Source organism: Phaethon aethereus (genome assembly GCF_964289735.1).
Source record: "Phaethon aethereus genome assembly, chromosome: 32".
Classification (NCBI taxonomy): Eukaryota; Metazoa; Chordata; class Aves; order Phaethontiformes; family Phaethontidae; genus Phaethon; species Phaethon aethereus.
The window spans coordinates 841,106-862,643 of record NC_138608.1 but is presented as its reverse complement, the minus strand read 5'-3'; the positions used below and the strand labels follow the sequence as shown (position 1 = coordinate 862,643).

The 21,538-nt window shown below is 66.0% G+C and overlaps 1 protein-coding gene across 1 annotated transcript; it reads right to left on the bottom strand.

Moving 5' to 3' along the window:
• Positions 1-611: 611 nt before the first annotated feature.
• Positions 612-21,200, bottom strand: SMARCA4 (SWI/SNF related BAF chromatin remodeling complex subunit ATPase 4). Its single transcript, XM_082012190.1, is given in 35 exon segments — positions 612-863; positions 981-1,120; positions 1,419-1,551; positions 1,658-1,759; positions 1,962-2,041; positions 2,044-2,069; positions 2,711-2,964; positions 3,725-3,943; positions 4,906-4,983; positions 5,292-5,390; positions 5,622-5,849; positions 6,740-6,903; positions 8,405-8,571; positions 8,735-8,781; positions 9,295-9,381; positions 9,898-10,005; positions 10,188-10,301; positions 10,815-11,057; positions 11,835-11,945; positions 12,281-12,347; positions 12,467-12,630; positions 12,842-12,992; positions 13,280-13,398; positions 13,878-13,935; positions 14,321-14,451; positions 15,193-15,243; positions 15,351-15,518; positions 15,596-15,769; positions 16,549-16,722; positions 16,882-17,008; positions 17,383-17,641; positions 18,089-18,187; positions 18,623-19,021; positions 19,414-19,546; positions 20,331-21,200. Coding segments are annotated over 35 exon segments (4,929 nt in total). The 5' UTR covers positions 20,553-21,200; the 3' UTR covers positions 612-830.
• Positions 21,201-21,538: the final 338 nt, after the last annotated feature.

The following is a 21,538-nucleotide window of genomic DNA, read 5'->3' as shown; positions in this document are numbered from 1 at the left end:
CGCCGCCGGACGGAGGGACGCGGGGGTCCCCCCGCAGCCCCCCGCGCCGGCGCCTTTGAAGCGTTTGGCGCTAAATTAATTGTTGGTTTTTCCCGGGGAGGCGGCTTCTGCCTGCGCCGCGAGGGCGGCCGCCGGTGAGGCCGGGGCGCCGCGGGGACGGGCGGGTGGGCGCCCCGAAAGCCGGGGTGAGGGTGGGTGTGTGGGGGGGGGTCAGGTTCCCCCCCCCCCCCCCCAATCCCACCGCGTCTCCTCTGAGCCGCCGGGGGAAGCCGCGATGCGGCGATTCGCCGTCACGCGGCAGCTGACCGGGTGCCGCGGCGGTTCGCCGGGTGCCGCTCCCACCCCGACCCACCAAAATCCGCCCAGCCCCACCGCGGGGCTCAGCCCCTGACCCCCAGGGCCCCTCGGCGTCCCCCCCCCCGGCGAGCAGAGACCCGGCGAAGGCAAGCCCGGTCCCGTGGGTTTAATTTATTACTGCTCGAAATCCAGTGACATCGACAGGCGCGACGGCGGCCGCCGCCGCGCTCCCCCCGCGCCGCGGCGGGGAAGAATCCGGCGCCGGGAGGGGACGGCGAGGCGCATGCATCCACGCTTGGAAACGGGGGCGAGGGGGAACGCCGTCGGCGCCGCGGGAAAGGAAGAACCGGCGCCGCGCCTTCCCGGCGGCGAACGCTGCGCGACGCCGGGGCTGCCGCGCCGGGGAGGGGGCTACGGCTCTCGGCAGTATAAATACGGAAGAGGTTTTATACAGTTTACTCGAGTCTGGAACTACGGCGTTGCTACCCGTTAGCGCTACGGGGGACGGGGGGACGGGGCCGTGGAATGTCGGTTTAGTCGTCTTCGGTGCCGCTGCCGGAGCGATCCTGGGGGAGAGAGGAGAGGTCAGGGCTGGGGAGGGGGCTGGGGGGCAGGAGGAGGGGGCTGGGGGGCAGGAGGAGGGGATGGGGGGCAGGAGGAGCGGGCTGGGGGCTGGGCCTTACCTCCTCCTGCTCCTCCTCGCTGTCGTCGTCGCTCACCACGGGCTTGGCGCGGGAGCCGCGGCTGGCGCGGCGCCGGCCCTTCAGCCGCTCCTGCGCCTTCTCCTTCCGCCCCAGCTTGATCTTCACCTTGACGGAGCGCGCTGGGGGGGGAGGAGGAGGAGAGGGGGGTCACGGGGCGCCCCACGGCCGCGCCGGCTCCCGGGGGTGGGCGGCGGGCGCTCTCCCCCTTCCGCCCCCCGGCCCGGAGGTCGCGGCCCCGGGCGGCAGCCGGACGCGGCGAGGCGGCGTCCCCGGCGTCCCCGCGGTCCCCGGGGCGGCGGCGCGGGCGAGCGTGCGCTTCCCCCGGGCACGCCGCCCGCCGCCGCCCCGCGGGAGGGGGGAGGTCCGGGCGCCGCGGCCCCCCCAGCCCCGCTCCCCCCGCCGCGGCGGAGTCCTCACCCTCGGATTCGGATCCTTCCTCTTCTCCTTCCTCCTCCTCCTCGCTGTCCTCGCCTTCGCTCTCCTCCTCCTTCTCGATTTTCTGCCGGACGCTGGTGAAGACGGACTGCAGGACGATGGAGTCCTCGTAGATCTGGGCGGGGGGGGACACGGCGCCGCGGTGAGGGGCGGCGGGAGCGGGCGGGCGGCCGGCGCCGCCCGCGCGGCCTCCCCGGGGCTCGCGCCGCGCCGCGCCTTACCAGGGAGCCCTCGAGGTTGAAGGTCTGGGCGTTCTGGCACAGCAGCATGACGTCCTTCTCCAGGTCGTTCAGGCTGCGGTACTTGTGGTTGCGGATGCGCTCCTGCCGGGAGAGGAGGGGGCGGTCAGGCCGCCGCCGCGCTCGTCAGCCGGGCGGCGACAAGGGGGGCCGCGCCGCGCGCCCGCCCCGGACACCGCGCCGAGGGGAACGGCGGAGCCGCCGCGCGCCGGCGGAGGGGAGAACGCGGCCGCCGGCGCGGTGGAGGGAGACGGACGCGACCGCGGCGCGACGCCGGCGGCGTTACCTTGATTTTCTTGAAGTCGACGGGCTTGCGGATGAGCTCGTAGTATTCCGGCAGCTCCTTGCGGGAAGGCAGCTGGATGAGACTTCGCTGAGCTGCCGTCCACTGCTACTGCAAAGAGAAACCGCACGTCAACGGTGAGTGCCCGGCAGCCGGCCGCGCCGCCGGCCGGAGCCGCAGCAGAGCCGCTTCCACCCGTCTCTCCTCCTCGGCGGCGCCGGCGCGGGGAGAACGCGCGTGTGCCCGGCAGCGGAGCGCCCGGAGCCTCCCCGAGAGGGGTCCGGGGGCGTTTAAACGGCCGCTCCTCCGCGTGACGCGCCAATGGCTGCGCCACGGGCGCCTGAAGGGTGAGGCGCGGCGCCGGCAGCGCCGGGCAGCATAGCCCCGAGCGGACTGTGACACACGGGACAAGCCGCACGCCACGAGGCCGCTCCAAAACGGATGGGGCGAATTTCGCAGCCTAGGGCCACGCCGGGCGCGAGCCGGGCCGCGGTTTGCCGGAGCCGGCGGCAGCGCCGCCCCCCACAGCCTAATTAACAAATTCCTCGTTCCCAGCCCGCTACGACGAAGCCGCCAGCCGGCCACGCATGCGGCACCCGGCCCGTCGGATCTTCCCGGCGCTCCGCCGACCTCGGCGTCCGCCCGAGCGCCGCGCGGACGAAACCGGTGCCGCCGCCAGCTCCCGGGCCGGGGTTCCGGCTCTCGTCAGGAGAGCGCGGCCGGAGCCCGGCGCCCGCCCCCGCTTCTCTTACCTGTCCTTATACTTGATGACGGCATCCACGATCTTCTTCATTTTTTTGGTGAGGTTGGGGGGGTTTGGGGAGAGTTTCTCCGCCGGCGGCCTGCCGCGCTTCTTCTGCTTCTTGCTATCGTCGTCCTTGTCCCGGCTGCGGGTGCTGGTGGTGGGAGTGGCGGAGCCGACGTCCGCGTCCCGCTTGCGTTTACGGGAGGATTTTTTCTGGCGCACCTCCTCCTCGATCTCCTCCAGCGTGCCCTCCTCGATCGCCTGCCCAGGGGAGCGACACGGGATCCGCTAGCACGGAGGCTCCCGGGGGCTGCCACGGGGGGCTCGGCGGCGCGTCTCGCCGACCGAAGCGGCTCCGCGTGCCGGGAGACGTCCGCGCCAGGCTGCCGGCAGCGCCCGCTCAGCCACGACCCGCTTAACCCGCCTCCGTGGCTCCCAGCCCCGGCAGGACCCACGGCCGAGGGGCTCCGGGGAGCGCCGAGCGGCTCCCCCCGCCGTGCCGCGAACCCCGGCGGGCCGGGGACGCGACTCGGGGTTCGGCTCCCGGGAACGGAGGCTCTGTAGGGCCCCGCTGGCGGGCGCGGCGATGGCTTTGGGGTGACCGCGAAGGTCCCTCACCGAAGGGCTAATTGTGGGAGGGGGAGAAGCGAGGCCGCGGCGAGACCGGGCTTAACGCCGCCGGCCTCGGTAGAATTCTCATGGCGTTTTCCTCCTGCTGCCTGCAACCGCGCCTGCCAGCGGCGGCCGCGGATGCTCAGAGCCCGCCCGGCCTTGCGCCCCTCGGCTCCGGCACGAGATCACGCCGGGACGCTTCGGGGCCGGGGGAAAGCCGGCGGCCGGGCCAAAGGCTTCGGGGTGGAATCGAAGCCGCTTCCCCTGGGGCACAGGGCGGTTTTTTAAGCGCGCGGTCGAGCGCGGCGGGGAGGGCCGCGGCCCCGGGCGGCGGCGCGGAGGGAGGGACGCGAGCGCCGACGCGGAGGTTTGAGAAGGCCATTGGAGAACGATGCTGTACCATGTATACCTTGAGCCACTGCTTTTCCGTCAGCGAGTCGCTGTAGTCCACCTCCTTCCGGTGCCGCGAGCCGCGCCCAAACATCTTCTCCTCCTCCTCCTCACACGTCAACCTCTCCACCTCGGCATCATCCTTGATGATCCAAGATGGCAGCTCGTCCTCCTCCATCAGGCGCGGTTTGCGCTTGGGGTTTCGCGCCTCCTCCCGCCTGCGGTCCAGGTCCATGCGCTGCAAGAAGAGGGGGTTTGCTGCGGGGCTGCCGGCGAAGCCACGGCGAGGGGCGGCCGCTGCGTCCCCCACGCCTCCGGGCGTCCTCGGGGGAGCGCGGGGTTGCCGCAGGACCGGCGCGGTCTCGGCTGGGGGGGATCTGCGCCGGCAGCGGGGACGCTTGCCCGCGGGGCTGGAGGCGTTTCGGTGGCTACCGGCTCCCGGCAGCTCGGTAGAGGCCGCGTCCAACGAAGCCCGCCGGCCGCAGGCGGGGAGGAGCGCGGCACGCGCTCGCCGGAGCGGCGCCAGGTTGGGTTAAGCCGGCAGCTCTGCCGGGGCCGGGGAGCGCTGCTCTCTCCGCCGGCCAAGCCCGCCGCTGCCGAAGGCCGCCGGGGACCGCGAGCCGGCGCGCCGGGCACAGGAGTTAAGGAAGCGCGCGCCGGCGGAGCCGACGGGGCCGCGATTTCGGGCAGGGGAGAGCCCTGGGCGAGAGACGCCCGGGCGAGAGACCCCCGTCCTCGTTAAGGGCTCGCGCCGTCGGCGAGAGCGCGAATCCTCGGCCGAGGCGCCGAGCGGGGCGGCCTCCCTTCGGAGGAGCCTCTCCTCCGTTTTAAGGGCTCCCCGTGCCACCTCCGGCGGTTTTCCCAGGCCGGAGCCCCTTTTGGGCGGGGAAACGGCTTTTCGCTCGAGGGCGGGGGTCCGTGCGCGCGGGCAGGCGCCGCTCGGCCCCGTCTCCTCCTTCCCGCAGCAGGAGCGGAGCCCGAGGCTCGGCCGCTCTCCTCCGGCTGCCCCGGAGCTCGTCCCTTGCCGGAGCCGGCAGCGTCCTGCCTCCGAGCCCCTGCCCTACCCTTTCGTTTTACCTGCGGAACGAGTCACGGCTTCGTTAAGCACTCTCAGCCGATTTCTGTTAGAGAGACCGTTTTAGCTGCTACTCGGAAGAACAGCGGGCACCACTCCTCCTCCGCAGCCCGTGCCATGCTCACCATGAAAAGGTCAAACTCCTCTTCGTGCCGCGCAATCATCTGGTTGACCGTTTCGTCGTCGGGAACTTCGTCTTCTTCCTGCAAGATTTTAAATTCCCCGATTCAGCGGCGAGGGAAGGTGGCGCGGCAGTTCGTCCGCTCGGAGCACAGCGCCGAACATCGTTACCATCCGACGCTTGTTCGGTTGCCCGTGAAAGATGTGTGGTTTTTTTTTTATTTTTATTTTATTTTTTATTTTTTTTTTTTTGGGTGGCCTCGGTCCAGTTTCTAGCGGACGGGTTATCCACGGTGCCAAAGATCACCGTCAAGAGCCGGCACGTGCGTTGGCGGTCTCAGCAGCGAGGCCGAGGATTGAATGGGCGTGGAGACTGAACAACCCCTCTCACCTTTAGAGGTGGTTCCTCCAACTCAGCGTTCAGGCACAGGGTCGAGGCAGTGTGGGGGAAGCTTGCACTGCCACTGCCGCTGCCCGCGCTGTATCTGTTCTGTGGATAAATAGAGGACTTCAGTCTCCAGGGCTGTCAATCCGGCACCTTTCACCGACGCTAAAAATTCACTTCAAATAGAAACAAGTGTTCATGCTCCTTTTTTTTTTTTTTTCCTTCTGGCCCCCGCGCCCTTGGCCTCGAGGACGCGCAGAGCGGTGGAGCAAAGCCAGCCACACGTTCGCCATTCGCGCTCTGGAGTAGGAGGAAGCTGCCAGCGCTGCCCCTTACCTCGTCCTGCTCCTCGTGCTCCAAGATAGCCTGGAGGAAGGCTCTTCGCTCGTGGCTCGAGGACTTCTGGTCAAACATGCCGGCTTGGATAACCTTCTGATCAACATTCAGCTTGTATTTGGCGGCGGCAAGGATCTTCTCCTCCACGCTGTTGACGGTGCAGAGCCGGAGAACGCGCACTTCGTTCTGCTGCCCGATGCGGTGCGCTCGGTCTTGCGCCTGCAGGTCCTGCCGGGGAAGCGCGCATCGTTTGCCGAGTGACTTACAGCCGGCTCCCGCCGAGGTAAAACGCGCTTTTATCCTCTAAAACGCCTCGTGGGAGACGCGGGCTGCGCCCCGGACGCTCTCAGCGATCCCCGGGGACTACGGGACGCTCGCAGGGAATTCGGCTAACGGAAACCAGCGGTACCGGCGGCTGCTCTCTCCTTAGGAGACGGAGCGTGCGTGGGGAAGGAAAAAAAAACGACCGCGCCAGCAACGGCAGCCAGGATTTGGGGACGGCTCTCCGCCTCTCGCGGGCTGGCCGGCACCGGGAGCGTGCCCGCGGGTCTCCGCCGGCACCGGGCTTGGAGGACGGCAGGGTTTCAACGCCTCGACTCGTGCTGGGAGGAGGAAAAGGGCTCTGGCCCCCGCTGCCGGCAGGGAAAATCTTTAAAGGTTTACTGCCGGCGCAACGAGTCGCTCAGCTGCAGCGGCGCGAGACTCTCGGCTTGTTTTCTCCGGCCCGCCTCGCCTGCCAGAACCGAGCCCCGCTCGCAGCCGGGAGGGCGAACGCCCGGGTTCTTGCCGCCGGCTCTCGTCCCGGGGAACGCGGCTGCGCCGCCGCGGCGGGCAGCGGTGGACGGACGGACGCGGGGCAGCGTTTGGGCAGAGGGTCTTCATCGTCGGGCCGCACCGCCAGCACCGACTGCGCGGCTCGGAGAGGTGCGGACGCTCGAGAGCGAGCGCGGTGCTCTTCCAGGCGTGCGCGAGAGACGGCGCGGACGGAGCCGTCGTCTCCATCCATTTTTCTCGCTTTTTTGGTTTGGCTTGTTTTGGTTTGGTTTTTTTTGGGGGGTTTTTTTTTTTGGTCGGTCGGTCGGCCGTTTGGTTTTGGTTGGTTGGTTGGTTTTTTTTACCTGGTGAGGGTTCCAGTCGCTGTCAAAGATAATCACAGTGTCGGCAGACTGGAGGTTCAGACCCAGCCCGCCAGCCCGAGTGCTCAGCAAAAAAATGAAGTACTCTGAGCCCGGCTCATTAAAAGTCTTTAACAACATGCCCCGGTCTTCCGCTTTAGTGGTTCCTAAAAACAGAGAGCAAGGGTTACTCCTGCCCCGGCTTCCGCGACCGGGCGGCACGGCAGCGCGAGGGGCTCCGCGGCGGCCGGAGGGGCTGCCCGCCCTTCCGGAGGGAGCTCGGAGGAGGCGCTTGGGGTACCGCGCTTGGGGTACCGCGGGCCGGGCGCCCACGAGGGGCTCCGGCGGGGACGGGAGAGCCCGGCGGGGCGCAGGTCCTGTGAAAGGACGGCGCGGCGCGGCGGCTTTCGGTAGAAAGACTCGAGAGGAGCGGCTAAAGCGGGCGGGTGCTGCTGGCCTGACGTGGCCTCCGGGCCGCGGGCGAGCGGGTCGGAAGATCTCCGAGCCCTCACGGCGGCGATACCGGCAACGCGGCTGCTTTTACGGCGGCGTTTGGTACGTTTGAGGCCGGGGTCATTGACACGAGGCCGGCGGCAGCGGGAGACCGAGCTCAGCGACACGCGAGGGTCTCTCCTGGCTCGTCCTCCCAAAAACCACCCTTTTCCGCTCCCTTTAGGGGAAGGCGGCTCGGTAAAACCAGGTGAGGGCTCTGCACGAGCCCGGGGTGCTGCGGGCGCGCGGCGAGCTCGCCCCGCGTCGCGGGGAACCCTTCGAGGGGCTCACGCTCGTGCCGGCGCGTCGACGCCTGGGCGCCGGCCACACCGTGGCGAGCCTCGCCGCTCGGCCGCGGGGAAGGGGCGCGCGGGGCCGGTTACCGCCCGGCTCCGAGCGGAAAGAGCCGGGCGAGGGGCCGGCCGCCAGCGCGACGCCGCCCTAACGCCGCTCCCCGCCCTGGGAGTCGTCGCCAGCGTCGTAACCGAAGGAGCGAACCGCTCCCAGCGAGCGACCGGGAGGGAGAAACGGGTTTAATTAACCGCTCCGGTCTCGTCCTGCACCTCACCTTCCCAGCAGCCCAACGCTCGCCCCAGGAGGTCGGCTCTCTACGGAGCCGGCGCCGCTCTTTGCTGGCAAAGAGGGTCCGGGTCCGCGCCGACCTCGGCGGCTTCGCGGGCGTCTTGACAGGTATTTGGCGTTTTATTCCCGACGGAAACGGCGAACGGACTTGCCTTTTCTACCGAACTAGGCTCGTGCACGTGCTAAGCCGCACGGCTTCCGACTCCAAGCCGGGATCCGACTAATTAATTCCTATTTACGTCATTCTCAGGTTGTGATACGGCCCTTAAGAGCATCCTGCCGGGTTCCAGAATTAAACGGTAGATCGGCTGGGTTCGAAAAGGAAACCGAGCCGCGGCCGACGATTACGTATCAAGTCAGAGGCCGCGTTTTCTATCTTTCGCCCTTCATCCTGCGAGGTTTTACGGCTTTAATCCGCGTCGGCCGCCCCGCGACGCGCTCTCTGCTTCAGGCGTATCTCCCTCGCGAGAGACGCCGGCTCGGCGAACCCGTAGGAGCTTACCTCGCCGCTCGGCCCCACGCGTGGGGTTTATCCTCACCGCGAGCCGTACGTAACGGGGGCGGCCGCCGTCCCCGCGCGTCAGAGGCACTCACCGTCCAGCCTGAGGTATTTGAAGCCGCGGTAAGCAAAATAGTCTTCCATGATGGTCATGAGGGAGGTCATCTGGCAGAAGAGCAGCACCTTGTGGTTGGTGGCTCGCAGTTTGGGGAGAATTCTGTCGAGGAGCTCAAATTTGCCTGAGGCACGGTACAAATCCAGCCTGGCAGGGAAGAGAGGAGGGAAATAAGGATTCGACGCTGAAAACGCGGCGTCTCCCTCGCGTAAGGGCCGTCGGCGCTCGCCGCGGCGGCGCCGGTTCATTTACCACGCGCCGATAAACTCCCGCGCAGCCCCGCTCGCCGTAACTCTCAAAACATCCTTACCCTTGCACGATACCGCCCGTGAACCCCAAGTGCTCCGAAAAGGATTCCTGCCACCGGGAAAGAGAAACGACGTCAGAAACCGTCCTCGCGGACGCAGAAATCCCACGAAGCCCCGGAACCGCCCGAAAAGCGAACCGGCCCTCCCGAAGCGCCTCAGGAGGCGGGCGGAGGAGCGGCGCGGCGCCGAAAGGTGCGGCCGGCGTCAGCCGGCACCGCCCCGCTGCCGGCGCGGCGGGGTTTGTGTCCGAATTGATCAGCCCGAAGGGATACGCCCGGCCTCGCTCTTTCGAGGCGCTACCGCCCCGCCGAGCTCGCTTGAGCAGATTTCGGACCCTTTTGGGTGGCAAGGAGCGTGGCAAAGGCGGCCGCCATCGGCACGGTGTCGCGCCGGGGGCCGGCGGCCGGCTCGTTACCGCCCGGTCCGTGCCGCAGCCACGAGAGCCGTTCGGTTCCTCTCCGTGTAGGAGGGGGAGGGAAGAGTTTTCCCACGTTTCCCGCGGGACGCGCCGCTGCGGGACGCGCCGCCGCCGCGGCGCGCGCCAGACCCGAGCCCGCGTTACCTCTATGTGCTGGAACATGTAGGGGTGGTTACAGATCTTCCGCAGCTGCATGATCGTGTTCATCAAGGTTTTCGTGCCGCCTTTACCCTGCGCGAAGGAGACAAGAAACGAGAAATCCGGTTTGCCGGCTGCGACAGGCGTTGGCGAGGAACACGCCGGGGGTATTTGGCCGGGGGGCTGCGCAGCCCCGAGGTTCCCGCGTCGCCCAGATCCAGCCGGAGCCGCGTCTAGAGGCGCTGGACCCGCCCCCCTCCCCCTAATTAATTAATTGCCATTTGCCTCTCCGATCACTTCGGCAAGAGAGCCGGTGGCCTCCGCGGGCTTCCCGGCGGCCGCAGGATTACACCCCGCCCCCGTCCCCGGCGAGCCTCACGGCTCGCCCGGCCGCGCGCGAGGCCGCGCTCGCCCCCGAGGCGGCCCGGCCGCCCTCGCCCCGTCCCCCCAGGGCTTCTCGCTTGGCTCGTAAAAGGGGTTCGTGCTCTCCCCGCGGAGGCAGCAAGCGGGGACGGGCGCGGAACGCAGACCCCGATCCCCGGAGGCGTTTCCGGCCCCGCTCCGGCAGCGGAGCGACGGGCCGGGAGCAGGGGATTTCGGCGGCCGGACCTTTTTGTCCTTCTCGGAGCCGTCGGTGAGCAGCACGCCCTTGGCCTGCATGTGCCTGTAGAGGACCCTCTGCAGAGCGGACATGTCGCACTTGATGACGTACTCCACCTGCGGGGACGGCGGAGAGGTTAATTCCCGCGGCGACGCCGAAGCACCGCGCGAACCCGTCCGCTCCCGAAGCCCGAGCGGCCCCCCAGCCCCCCGTCCTCAGGCGGCTCCGCGGAGCCCAAGGAAGCCGCGCAAAGGCACCGCGACGGGGGAAGAGCGCGACGGCTCCTCCCGGCCGTTACCTTTTCGGGCAGCTGCGCTTCCACCTCCTTCTTCAGCCTCCGCAGCAGGAAGGGGCGCAGCACTTTGTGCAAGCGCCGAATGATCAGGATGGTTTCCTCTTCGTTCAGGTCCACCTGCGTCGCCGGGAAAGGGAAGCGTTAGGGAAGGAAGCCGGGATACCGATATCCGTGGCGGGACCGGGATACCGGAAGTCTCTTCGACGCGACCGTCGCGGTCTGAGGATCCTGCGCTGATTTTTTGTTTTGTTTTGTTTTCTTTAAAGGTCGGGCTCACCGATCTTGCCCGACAACCCGCCCCGCAAAACCTCCGCCGCCGCCATCCGACAGCTCCAGAGCCGCCAACAACAGCCCCGCCGGCAGCTTCGACCCTCCGAGAGCCGCAGGAGCCCAACCGGCTTCTCCCCCCAAGGCGCTGGGAGAACCGTTCGCCCGCCCTCGCTTCCAGCACTCCGTTATCGCCCCGCGTCTTCCAGCCTTCCGCCGAAAACCACCCCCCAAAAAAACCCGCCGTTTTACAGGACGGCGCTCCGCGCCGCGGCGATCGGAGATCTCCCCGCGCGTTTACGAAGCCACCGAAACGCCCGGCGGCTCCGGCTGCGACAGCCGCCCGCCGGCTTCCTGCCGTACCTTTTCCCCCGTCATGGCGAAAGGAGCGTTAAACCACTGCTCGAACGTGCTGCAGCTCTTGAAGATGGTGGGCAGGAGGAAGTTGAGCAGGGCCCACAGCTCCGGGAGCTTGTTCTGCAGCGGCGTTCCCGTCAGCAGCAGGCGACGCGGAGCCACGTAGTGCGTGTTGAGGACCTGGGTCAGCTTGCAGTGGTGGTTCTTCATGCGGTGGCCCTCGTCCACGATCATGTACTTCCAGCGGATCTGCGGGAAGGAGGAGGGCGGAGTGGGCGAGGGAAAACCCCACCGGCAGCCTTTGGTGGAGCCGGGTCTCTTGGAGGCACCCGGGAGAGATCCGGGCTAGCCGGGACGGCGGAAACCTGCGCTAAGCTCCCCGGGAGCCGCTCCCGCCAGCGGCGCTTGGTGGCTCCGGCTCACAGACGGACACGGGAGGAGCGGGGAGAAGGGAAGAACGTGAACGCCGAGCCGTCGACGGAGACCGGGGCCCAGCTGCGGGGAGCTGCAGTATTTCGGGGGATTTTGGGCCGTTAACAAAGGAAACTGTGTTTGAGTCCTCGCAGCGCAAAGGCAGGAGGCTGCTCCCTCGGAATCCCCGAGGTAAGCCGCGTCGAGCTTGGACGCGGCGTACGACGTCGTACCCCGTCACCGAGGCAAGCGGCGCCGCAGAACTAACTCTGGGCGAGATTAAACCCCTCGAGCCCGGGGTTTTGGCTCGGCACGCTGCCCGCGTCCTTCGGAAACGGCGCAACGGAAAAAAAAGCAACAGCATTTGCTCTATCACAGGGGACGCGGCCAAAAATAACGAGCAGCAGAGAGAACGCGACATCCGCGCTGGCCGCTGAGGGTAAGCGGCCGCTCCTCGCGCCTGCCGCGCGCCGACAAGGACGCCCGAGGTAAAAGACGCTTAAGACGGCAGGATTTTTCCGACGGGGACCGTCTCGGCGACGTCTGCGCGGGAGCCGCGAGCGCAGCGGGGACGGGCGATCCTCCCGCCGCAGCCCAGGTTTAACAGCGACTCACCTTGGCCAGGATGTGCTTATCCTTGATGATATATTCGTAAGTCGTGAGCAAGACGTTGAATTTCCCGCTTCGGAGCTGAGGTACGAATGCCCGTCTCGCCGCCGGAGAGCCCTGGAGAAAGAATTTCAAACAGAAACGTTAAACCAGAACCTAATTTCCAGGAGAAGAGAGGCGGCGGGAGCGGTTGTTATCCACGGGGAACGATCGCTGCGGGAAGGCAGCGAGAACGTTTGCGCAGGCTGGATTCCTTCTGGCGTCAGAGAAGGGAAAAAAGGAACGCGGATCGCGTCGATTTAGCGCCAGGAAGCGTCCCGGCTTCCTCGGGATAATGGAAATATCGTCAGAGCGGAGGGAGGAAAAGGCAAACTGGCGTCCGAGGAATCCTTCACGAAACGAGCGGCCGAAGGAACCCGGTAGGCGCGTGCAAAAACAACGCCGGTACTTGCCTTGTACGAGACCTTCACCACGGAAGGAGCCCATTTGTCAAACTCGTATGCCCAATTCGACAGAGTTCTGGAAAAAAGAGAGAGAAACGGTAAAACCCGGCCCTCGCGCAACGGGGAATCATGCCGGGGAGGCGCGGAGCCGGCGGCGACGCCGGGAGGCGCGCCGGAGCCGGGCGGCGCACTTACGAGAGAGGGACGATGATGAGGAAGGGCCCGTTGATCCGTTTGTGCTCCATGAGGTACGTGATCAAAGCGATGGTCTGGATGGTTTTGCCCAGACCCATCTCATCGGCCAGGATGCCGTTCAGGTTGTTGTTGTACAGGGACACCAGCCACTCCAGCCCTTTGATCTGCGGCGCGAAAAGCGGGGACGGAAAAAAGAACGAAATCAGGCCGGCGCGCTTTGTTTTACGCGGCGAGCGGGGCCGGCTCGTTATCTCGCGCCGGCTCTGCCCTCAGCTCCCGGGAGCGTCACTGCCGCTAAAACCTCCCCGGCGGCGCCGAGAGAAGCGGCGTGCCGGCGTACGGCGCGGCAGGCGCTGCCTTTCCGCAGCCTCTCACCTGGTACTGCTTGAGGACGCCGTTGACCATCAGCGTGGACTGCTTGTCCACCCTCTCGGTGACCGCGTGGGCCACGGCGTAGTACGACTGCAAGCCCCTCGCCAGAGCTTGAGACACCCCGTATTCGTCGTCAACGTCTTGCTTAGCGTTCCTGGGGGGGCAAAACGGGGGGAAAAAATGGATCAGAAAGACAATTCCGTCGGAGATGCGGGTCAAGAACCTCTTGGGCGGCCCCACCGGTGCCGGGGTGGGTAGTTTTCCCGCTACGGTGCCGAATCAAGCGCCCGTTTTGGAAGAACCGCTCTCAAAAACCGGGAGCGGAGCGAACCCCGCCCGCCGAGCCGTGGCGGCTCCGGCACGAAGCGCGTGAGATCCACGGAAGCGGCTCCGGAGCGGAGGACGGCGCGCCGCGAGAGCGGGGTCGGAGGCAGGGCTCACTCGATAATGTGTCTGGCGTCCACTTCCGAGACGTCGTCGCTGTCTGGATCGGGAATCTTCTTCTTCTCCTCCACGGGCAGGGCAGGCTGAGCAGGTTGCGGTTGCTCCTCTTCCTCCTCCTGCCGGGAGACACAAACCGCGCCCTTCTGAGCACGAAGCCGCCCGTTTCTCCTTCCCGCGAGGGAGACGGCAGCCAAACCGGCTCGGCCGCGCTCGGGAACCACCGAGCCCGCAACGGGAACTCGGGGAACCGCAAGGGAAGCGCTCGCCGCTGCAGGAGCTCGCCGCCCGAGACCCTGCCGGCACGGGCGCGTCCGCCGGCGAAGGCTACCGGAAGCGCCGGCCTCGTGCCGAGAAATACTCGGGAAGAAAACCGGGCAGCTAACGAACCGAGCCGGCCGCCTCCTCGCCGCCCCTCGCTTGCTTTCCGCGGGTTTTTCGGTTTATTCCGAGTACGTTTGCGCTGCCCGACGCGGATTCGCGCTGGGAAAAGTAACTCTCGAGACGGGCTTTAGCGCGGTACGGACGGCCGTTCCCTATTCCCTCAAAAATACTGGAACCGCGGAAGCGCGAGGGAGACCGGTGGGTTCCTCCTTACCTCCTCCTCCTCCTCCGACCCGCTTTCTTCACTGTCAGATCTTGGAGCTACTTCGTATCTAACGAAATACAAATATTAATATTTAATTGCGAATCTGCTGCCAACAGCGCGCGCAGCACGAGGTCAGCGCCGGTCTAGAAACCCTCGCGTTAAAACTCAGGTTTTGTCAGCAGCATTTTTTTTTTTTCTGTTAATAAAACGCTCATTCGTTAATTTTTTTCCCCCTCCCTTAGTCAAAGTTTCCACGGGCGCTCTCCGGAAAGAGCGTGAGCGTCCGGGACCAGCCGCCAAGCCTCTCCCACGTGGTTTTGGCGGCTGCCGAGAGGGAGGATGATGAAGTCGTTCCTTCCCGATCCGCGGCCGCGCCGCTTCCAGCTCCCCACGCTTCCCCAGGTCCGGACACGCAGAGGAAACCTCCCCGCCCTCGCCGCCGCGGCGCGTACCCGGGGTTCATCTCCAGCCAGGCCTCCAGCTGCCCTGCCTTCGGCGCGTCGGTGCCGGTGAGGATCTTGCCGCTCTCCACGTGGATCACTTTGACGGGGAGGTCGCTCATTTGGCTCGTCTCGTCCAGCGGCTGAGGAACCAAAGTCAGGCGGCGCGTCAGGCATTTGGCTTTTTCTGCCTCGAAACGCAGCCTGCGCGTGCATCGGCGTCCGCCGCTGCGCCCCAGCCCGCCCCGCGACCGCCGCAACAACCGCCGGCAAGAACAAAGCCGCCGGCTGCTTTAAGCACCGCGTCACCAGAGGAAAGCCGACGCGGTTCAGCGTTTTCCTTTGAAAAAAATCCGCGCGGGCGTTACGAATCTGCGCGTGGGAGGTGCCAAACTCCGCTGGCGCGGGAACGGTTCGTTTGAAACATCACCCAAAAGCTCTTCTGCCGCGAAGGGGTTTTGCAAAGCGCCGAGCACACGAGGCTCAAGGCGCGGGGTGGACCCCGGTGCGTCGCCGGGGCCGCCCGCGCGTGCGGCGTCACGGATCCCTCGTAGGCGACGCGAATCCCAGCCCACCCGAAACGCCCAGACTCAGAGAGGGGATGCGCCGGGGAGGAGACCAAGCCCCTCGAACGCGGAGCCGCCCTCCGCTGCGGCGGTCCAGAGCCTGCCCGTGGGAAACGCTCGCGTCGAGGCCGCGCAGAGCGAGCTGGCTCTCCACCCCGGCGTCACGCTCTGATTTGGGAAGCCTCGGTTTAGCCGCCCGCCGCGGCGGATCTCATCGGCGCAGCCGGCCTCGCGGCAGGGAGGATCGCAAGGGGCCTTTCCAGCACGGGGCTGGCGTTTCCTACCCTACTCGGCACGAAACGAGATTACTGGGCTTACTTCGCCATCTGGTCCGATCGCCGGAGCTTGCCCTTCCGCGTTCTCCGCCTTCTGGAAGAGGAGGAAGACGGTCGTTAGCGGCCCGGCGCCGAAGGAAACGGCAAAATCGGCGCCTCGGCGTCATTCCGGCCCCGCGCGAAGCTTCGCTTTCCACTCACCTTCTTTTTCTTTTTCTTTTTCTTCTCCTTGGCCACCTGCGCGGCCTTGTGCTGCCGCACCAGCTCCGTCAGGTTGGCGACGTACTCGTCCGTCTGCTGCAGCAGGTAGGCCAAGCGCTTGTCCTTCTTCTGATCGATGAGCTTGCGGTAACCTTCCTCATCCTCAGCCTGCGGACGGGAGGACGGTCAGCACCCCGCTACGCGAGACGAGCCCCGGCCGCGGGCTTCGCCGCGCCGCCGCTCACCATCAGACGGCGCATCCTCTCCTTCTCGATCCTCTCGTTCTCCTTCTTCTGCTCACGCTCCGTGTTGGCGTGGTAAGTGGCCACCGCCTTGGTCAGCTTTTGAATTTTGCCCGTGACGGAGCGGTGGTATTCCTTGAAATCTTTCGCGTGCTGGAGAATGCTGTTGAGGTATTCCTGCAGGGAGGAGCGAGCGGCAAACAGGCAAGCGTCAGGACGCGGGCGCTCGGGCGTTCCGCGACGTGAATTTGGCCCCTCACGCCAAGAAGGACGTTGAGGTGCTGGAGCGTGTCCGGAGAAGGGTGACGGAGCTGGGGAGGGGGCTGGAGCACAAGGAGCGGCTGAGGGAACCGGGAGTGTTCAGCCTGGAGGAGAGGAGGCTGAGGGGAGCCTTCATCGCTCGCTACCGCTGCCCGAAAGGGGGTTGCGGTGAGGTGGGGGTTGGCCTCTTCTCCCACGTAACCAGCGACGGGACGAGAGGAAACAGCCCCAAGTTGCGCCAGGGGAGGTTCAGATTGGATATCGGGAAAAATTTCTTCACTGGGAGAGCGGCCAAGCATCGGAACCGGCTGCCCAGGGAGGTGGTGGAGTCACCATCACCAAAAATATTCAAAAAACGTGCGGACGTGGCGCTTCGGGAGACGGTTTAGGGGAGATGGTTTAGGGGACGCGGTGGCGTTGGGTTAACGGTTGGACTGGATGGTCTTAGAGGGCTTTTCCAACCCTGGCGATCCCGTGACACACCCAACGCCGTAAACGGGACTGATTTCTCTTCTGGTTCGTAATTAGAATCTTGCCGCTGGAAGGGACCTACAGCGACCGTCTAGCGCCAAGAGGATCTTTCTCTAATCCCCTAAAAAAAGGGAGTTCCCTAAAAAAGTTCAGCCCTGCCAGCTCCAGCCGCCCAACTCCTCCGGAGCCCCTGCAAAGGGCGCGTTCGGCACGCGGCGGCTGACCTGGTGCTTCTGCCGGCGCTTCCGTTCCTGCTCGATCTTCTGCTGCTTCTCCAGCTTCTCGGTGATGCGAGCCTCGCGCAGGGACTGCCGCTTGCTGCGCTTGTACGCCTTGGCGTTCAGGGCCGTTTCCAAGGCCGTGTCTCGCCTCATGCACACCACGACTTCCTGACGCAGCTTTTGGAGAGAAGCAGATTTTAAAAAAAAAAAAAAAAAAAAAAAAAAAAAATCAGGGAATTAATCCCGCGGGCGCCGCCGCGACGTACGACAACAGCGCAAGCGGCGTGCCGCCCGCCGCGAGTCGATAAACCAGATTTCCTTCGGCAGACGGCTTACCTGTCGCTGAAAATTAAGCAGCCGTAGCGCTTTGAGTTCAATGGTAGCTTTGGTTCTCAGGTCTCCAGCCAGGGAGCCAGGAAGGTTTTCCAGCTCTTGGATCCTGTGAGCGATGCGAGCCTGCAGCCTGCGGGGGACGGAGACGGGATTTCACGGCGGGCAGGGACCGGCACGAGGATGCCGACGGGGAGCGGCGCAGCACAGCTCTGCCCTGCCTTATCTCGGGGGCGAGGGAGGAGCCGGGTGGCCGCCGGGCACCCCAAATCCGAGAGGCACCCCCTCTCCAACCAAGTGTCGGTTACCCCCAGGAAGCGGGAGGGACGAGATTTCGGGAGAAGCCCCGAGGGGAGCGTACAGCCCCTCATCCCTCCGGATCCCCGTGCGCCAAGAAGAGGTAAAACCGGGCGGGGGACCGTCGCGGGGTACGGCTCAAGAGGATGGAAGCGCCGGTGGAGCGAGCCCCTCCGGGCCGCGCAAGCCGAAGCACGGCGTAGCCCCTACCTGTACTCCCTCTCCTGCAGGATTTCCACCGGGTCGAGTCCTCTGGGTTTCTGGATGGGCGTGATCCGGTTCTGCTTCTGGTGGAGCTGCACCATGGGGGCCGGCTGCGCCGGCTGGCCGGGAGACTGCGTCTGGGGCGGCATCACGGGCGACGCGGCGGGCGGCACCGCCGGCGGGGCTGGCGAGGGCCGGCCGGTCGGCTGGGGAGGAATCAGTTTCTGAGGTGCGCTAGCGGGGGCTGCAGCATTCGCCATTGGTCCTGCGGGGAACAAAAACCACGGCGCCGTCGGGAAAGCGGCACGGAAAAACGCCCCGCGTCCCCTCCCTGCGTAGAGGGAAGCGGCTGCGGGCACGGAGCCCGGCTTCGGCACAGCTCGCCGGCTTCCCCTCTCACCTGAAGCCGCCCGCTCCCTGCCGCGCCGCGAATTTAGCGGCAAATAAACCCCGCGGCCTCCCTCCCCGCTCGAAGCCGTTAAACTTCGAACGGCCGCATAAAGCTCAAACGGAAGAAGACGCCGACCGAGCCGACTCTTGGGCGAGCTCAGCCACCATTTACAGGATTCCAACCAGGAATCTCCACGCTCCTTCCGCCGCCGCGGCGCCGGCAGGCTTCCCCCCCGCCCGCCGCTCCGTTAACGCCCAGCCCCTAACGGGCTCACGGCACGGTTTAAGGCGGTTTTGGTTGCCAACCAGCCCCGGGTCTCACCTTCCGGCCAGGGCTTGGGGGGGCCGCCGGGGGGCTGCCCGGGCATTCCCGGGGGAACTCCTGAGGGTCCGGGAGGGGGCATGTTAGGCCCTCCTATACCTGCAGAAGGGCCAAAGAAAAGGCAGAAAGGAAAAAAGGGGGGGAAAAGGGAAAAAAAGGGAAAAAAAACACATTAAGGGGTTGATTTTTGCGTTTACCACGCGCTTTTCCTTCCGCTTGGGAGGGTCCGCGCGTGCGTGGCGCGCCCGCTGCCCGTCAGAGGCGGCGTCGGAGGGGCGAAATCAGCCCTCCCACGCCCCAAACCGCCGGCGGGAATCTCCCCGCCTCGCCGGCGGCACGAAGCCGAAACCCCGGCGAAGTCAACGGCCGCGCACCGGACGGGGCAAGCGGAAAACCCACGCCGGGGCAAGCGCCGAAAGACGGCCGCGCGCCGCACCGGGGTAAAAAAAAAAAAACCACCCTCCGTACGGCAAGCCCGGCGCTGCCGGCAGGAACGCCAGCCTCCCCCGCCGCCGGCGAAGGCGCAGCGCTCACCGTGAGGTCTGTTGTAGGTCGGAGGTGTGGGTCCCGGTCCAGGCCCTTGCACGGGTCCTTGCACTGGTCCTGTCCCGGACACGGAGGGCGGAGGTAGCGTCGGCATTTGCTGCTGCATTCCGGGCACGGGCCGTTTTCCCTGCACCGCCAGCTGGAGGTGGTCGGGGAGGGGCTGGCCCCTGGCCAGCATCTTGTAGGCCATGATCTGAGCTCTCAGCTGGTGCAGCTGGTTCTGGTTAAACGGCGTCGGGCCCCGGTTCTGCTGCCCCAGGGCTTGGGGGTCGGCGCCGTCCAAGGGGACTCCGCCGGGGCCCGAGGACATCTGAGGGCCGGAGGACGGACCGTTGGCCGGAACCGGACTGGAGGCGTGCTCGGAGCCGCCGAGCGGAGAAGGGTAACCTGGAGGGAGAGGGAACCAGTTAGGCGCCGGCGGTGCCGGCGGCGAAGACCGCGTCACGGGAAAAAGAAGAGAAACTACAGAAAACGCCTCCTCCCCGGCAGAGCCGGTACCGGCTTTAAACCTGGAGACCCCGCGAGCGCTAAATCCTTCCCAAAATCGAGGATTTAAAGCAAGCGAAGGTCCCGGCTGCCAGCGGCTGGGCGGGAGCGGCGCGCTCGGCACACGACGGCACGATTTTCGGCCTTTCCGCGCGATTCTTCGCTCGTTTTCCCGTCTATCCCAACGGACGCCCGATATAAACGGGAGGGAAGCAGAGAGCCGCGGGAGCTCCGGACGGATCCGCAGCCCCAGCCTCACAAAAGGAAGGTTTATTTTTCGTAAAGAAACCAACCTTGAGAGTGCTGATCCATCGGGCTCGGGGGAGGACCCATTCCCGCGTGCCCTCCGGGCCGCATTCCCATCCCTTTCATCTGGCCGTAGCGAGGATCGTCGGCTATTCCCTTCTCGTGCATGGAGTCCATGGGCTGCAGCGGAAAAGCAACCGAAATCAAAGACCTGGTTACGCCGTTCCCGGACGCAGACGCGGAGCCGAGCGCGGGAGGCCAGACGCGCTCCGAAGGCACCGGAGGGTCGGCGGCGGCGGACGCTGCCAGCACCCGCCTCAAAACGAAGGGCTGTTTGCCGGCGAAACACCGTACGCCGCGGCAAAACGCCTGCCGCAAGCGGCGGGGAGGGGAATAAGCGCAAAGGGGTGTTAAAAGGAACTTGAAATGGCTCGAGGGCTCTGCCTGCGCGGGTTTGTCCCCCCTCAGGCCTTTCAGCCGAAGGTGATGGAAAAAAAATGTTGAAAAACCGGAGAAAAAGGGGGTTTAGACGGTGAAATAAAAAAAAAAACCCGCAAGGCTTTGGTGGCAGAATGGGAAAGGGAGAAGGTTTTCCCCGAGCTCCGTACCCCTGCCGAGAGAAAGCCGCATCAGACGTATCGCTCTCCTGCCTCGCCGCGGAATCCGACTCCGCAAGCCCGCGCTCGCGCCGCGGAAGCGAGCGTAGGACGCAGGCACGCTAGCCCGACGCCGGCGGCGAGCAACACGCGTAAACTCGGCTCGCAAATAAACCATCGGCTCCCCAGACCGTCCGTCCCGAGGGAAACACGACGCGTAAGCCCCCCACCCCAAAAAATAAACTAGCAGGAAAACTAAGCTCCCTAAACCGCTCTTCCTCGTCCTACCGGAGCGGCACCTATTTTCGCGGCGCTGCCGGACGGCAGCGCGCGGCGGCAGCCTCCGAAGCTCCCCCCCGGCCCCTCACCTTGTGCATCTGATGCATGTTGTCCTGAGCGTAGCCCCCCGGGCCCTGCGGCGGCAGCGGGTGCCCCGCCGAGGGCGGCCCGGGGCTGGGTCCCATCATACTGTGCGCGGAGCCGGGCGAGGGTCCCGGGCTGGGGCCCAGCATGGCGCCCGGAGAGGGGCCCGGCCCCGGCGAGGGGCCCGGGCGAGGCGTTCCTCCCATCGGAGGGTCCGGAGTCGACATCTTCCGGCGGGTCCCGTCGTCGGAGAGCTCGTCTCAGCCGGAGCCGCCGCGGCTCCTGGAGGAGCCGCCGAACCGGGCAGGGAAAAGGGAAATCAGGATTAGGGACAGGCGGTCGCCCGCGCGCGCAGGACGCGTCGCCCCGAGCGGAGACCTCGCTAACGGACCGGGCGCACGTCAACGACCCCGGCCTCGCGGAGCCGTTCCAAATCCAACCCGCTTCCAAATCCATCGTCCTCGCAGCGCCAGCGCCCAACGCTCCCGCGATTCGGGCGGAGGCAGACCGCGCGCCGCGACCCGGTCCACGCGGAAAGCTGTTTCGGGTTTGTTTTTCCGACCGAAGTGGTTTGACGCCAGTTCTGGGAGCGATTTCGTGGTTGGTTTGGGGTTTTTTTTTCCCACCTCCTCCTCTTTTTGGTTTTTTTTTGCGCGGACGCTGAAATCGATGCGAACTCGTCTTGAATTTGAAGCTTCAGCTTCTGGCAAACGTGACTCCGAGGGATGCGGGTTAAAAGCCGAAATATCCCGCTGGGAGCAGGCAGGGAAGCATCGGAAGCCGGCACCTAAACGTTCCAGAGACTCGTTCGAGTTAAACGGGCCATTTACGTGGAAAAGCGCCGCTTTACGCAAGAAACCCAAATTTCCGGGTAATTCAGACCCCGCACAGCAGAGCTGTTAAAAAAATTAGGCACCCATCCCAATTCGGGGTTTGGAAACGTATCCGTGGCTTCAGCAAACGGGCCGGAGACGCAGGGAAGCCCGAATCCCTCCTCCGGTCCCAAAGCGGGATCAATTCCACCCAAAGCGCTACCCCCGGCACGGGAAATCTTCGCTTCTGCGAGCGTAAGCCGAACGCGCGGAAATAAAAGAATCGGATGACGAAAGCTGCCGCCGGGGCGGATTCTTGCCTCGAGGGATTCGCTCGGGGAGCGGATCTCGTTTGGACCGATTAATCGCCGCCGATTAACGGCGACCGGCGTCGCTTCCGC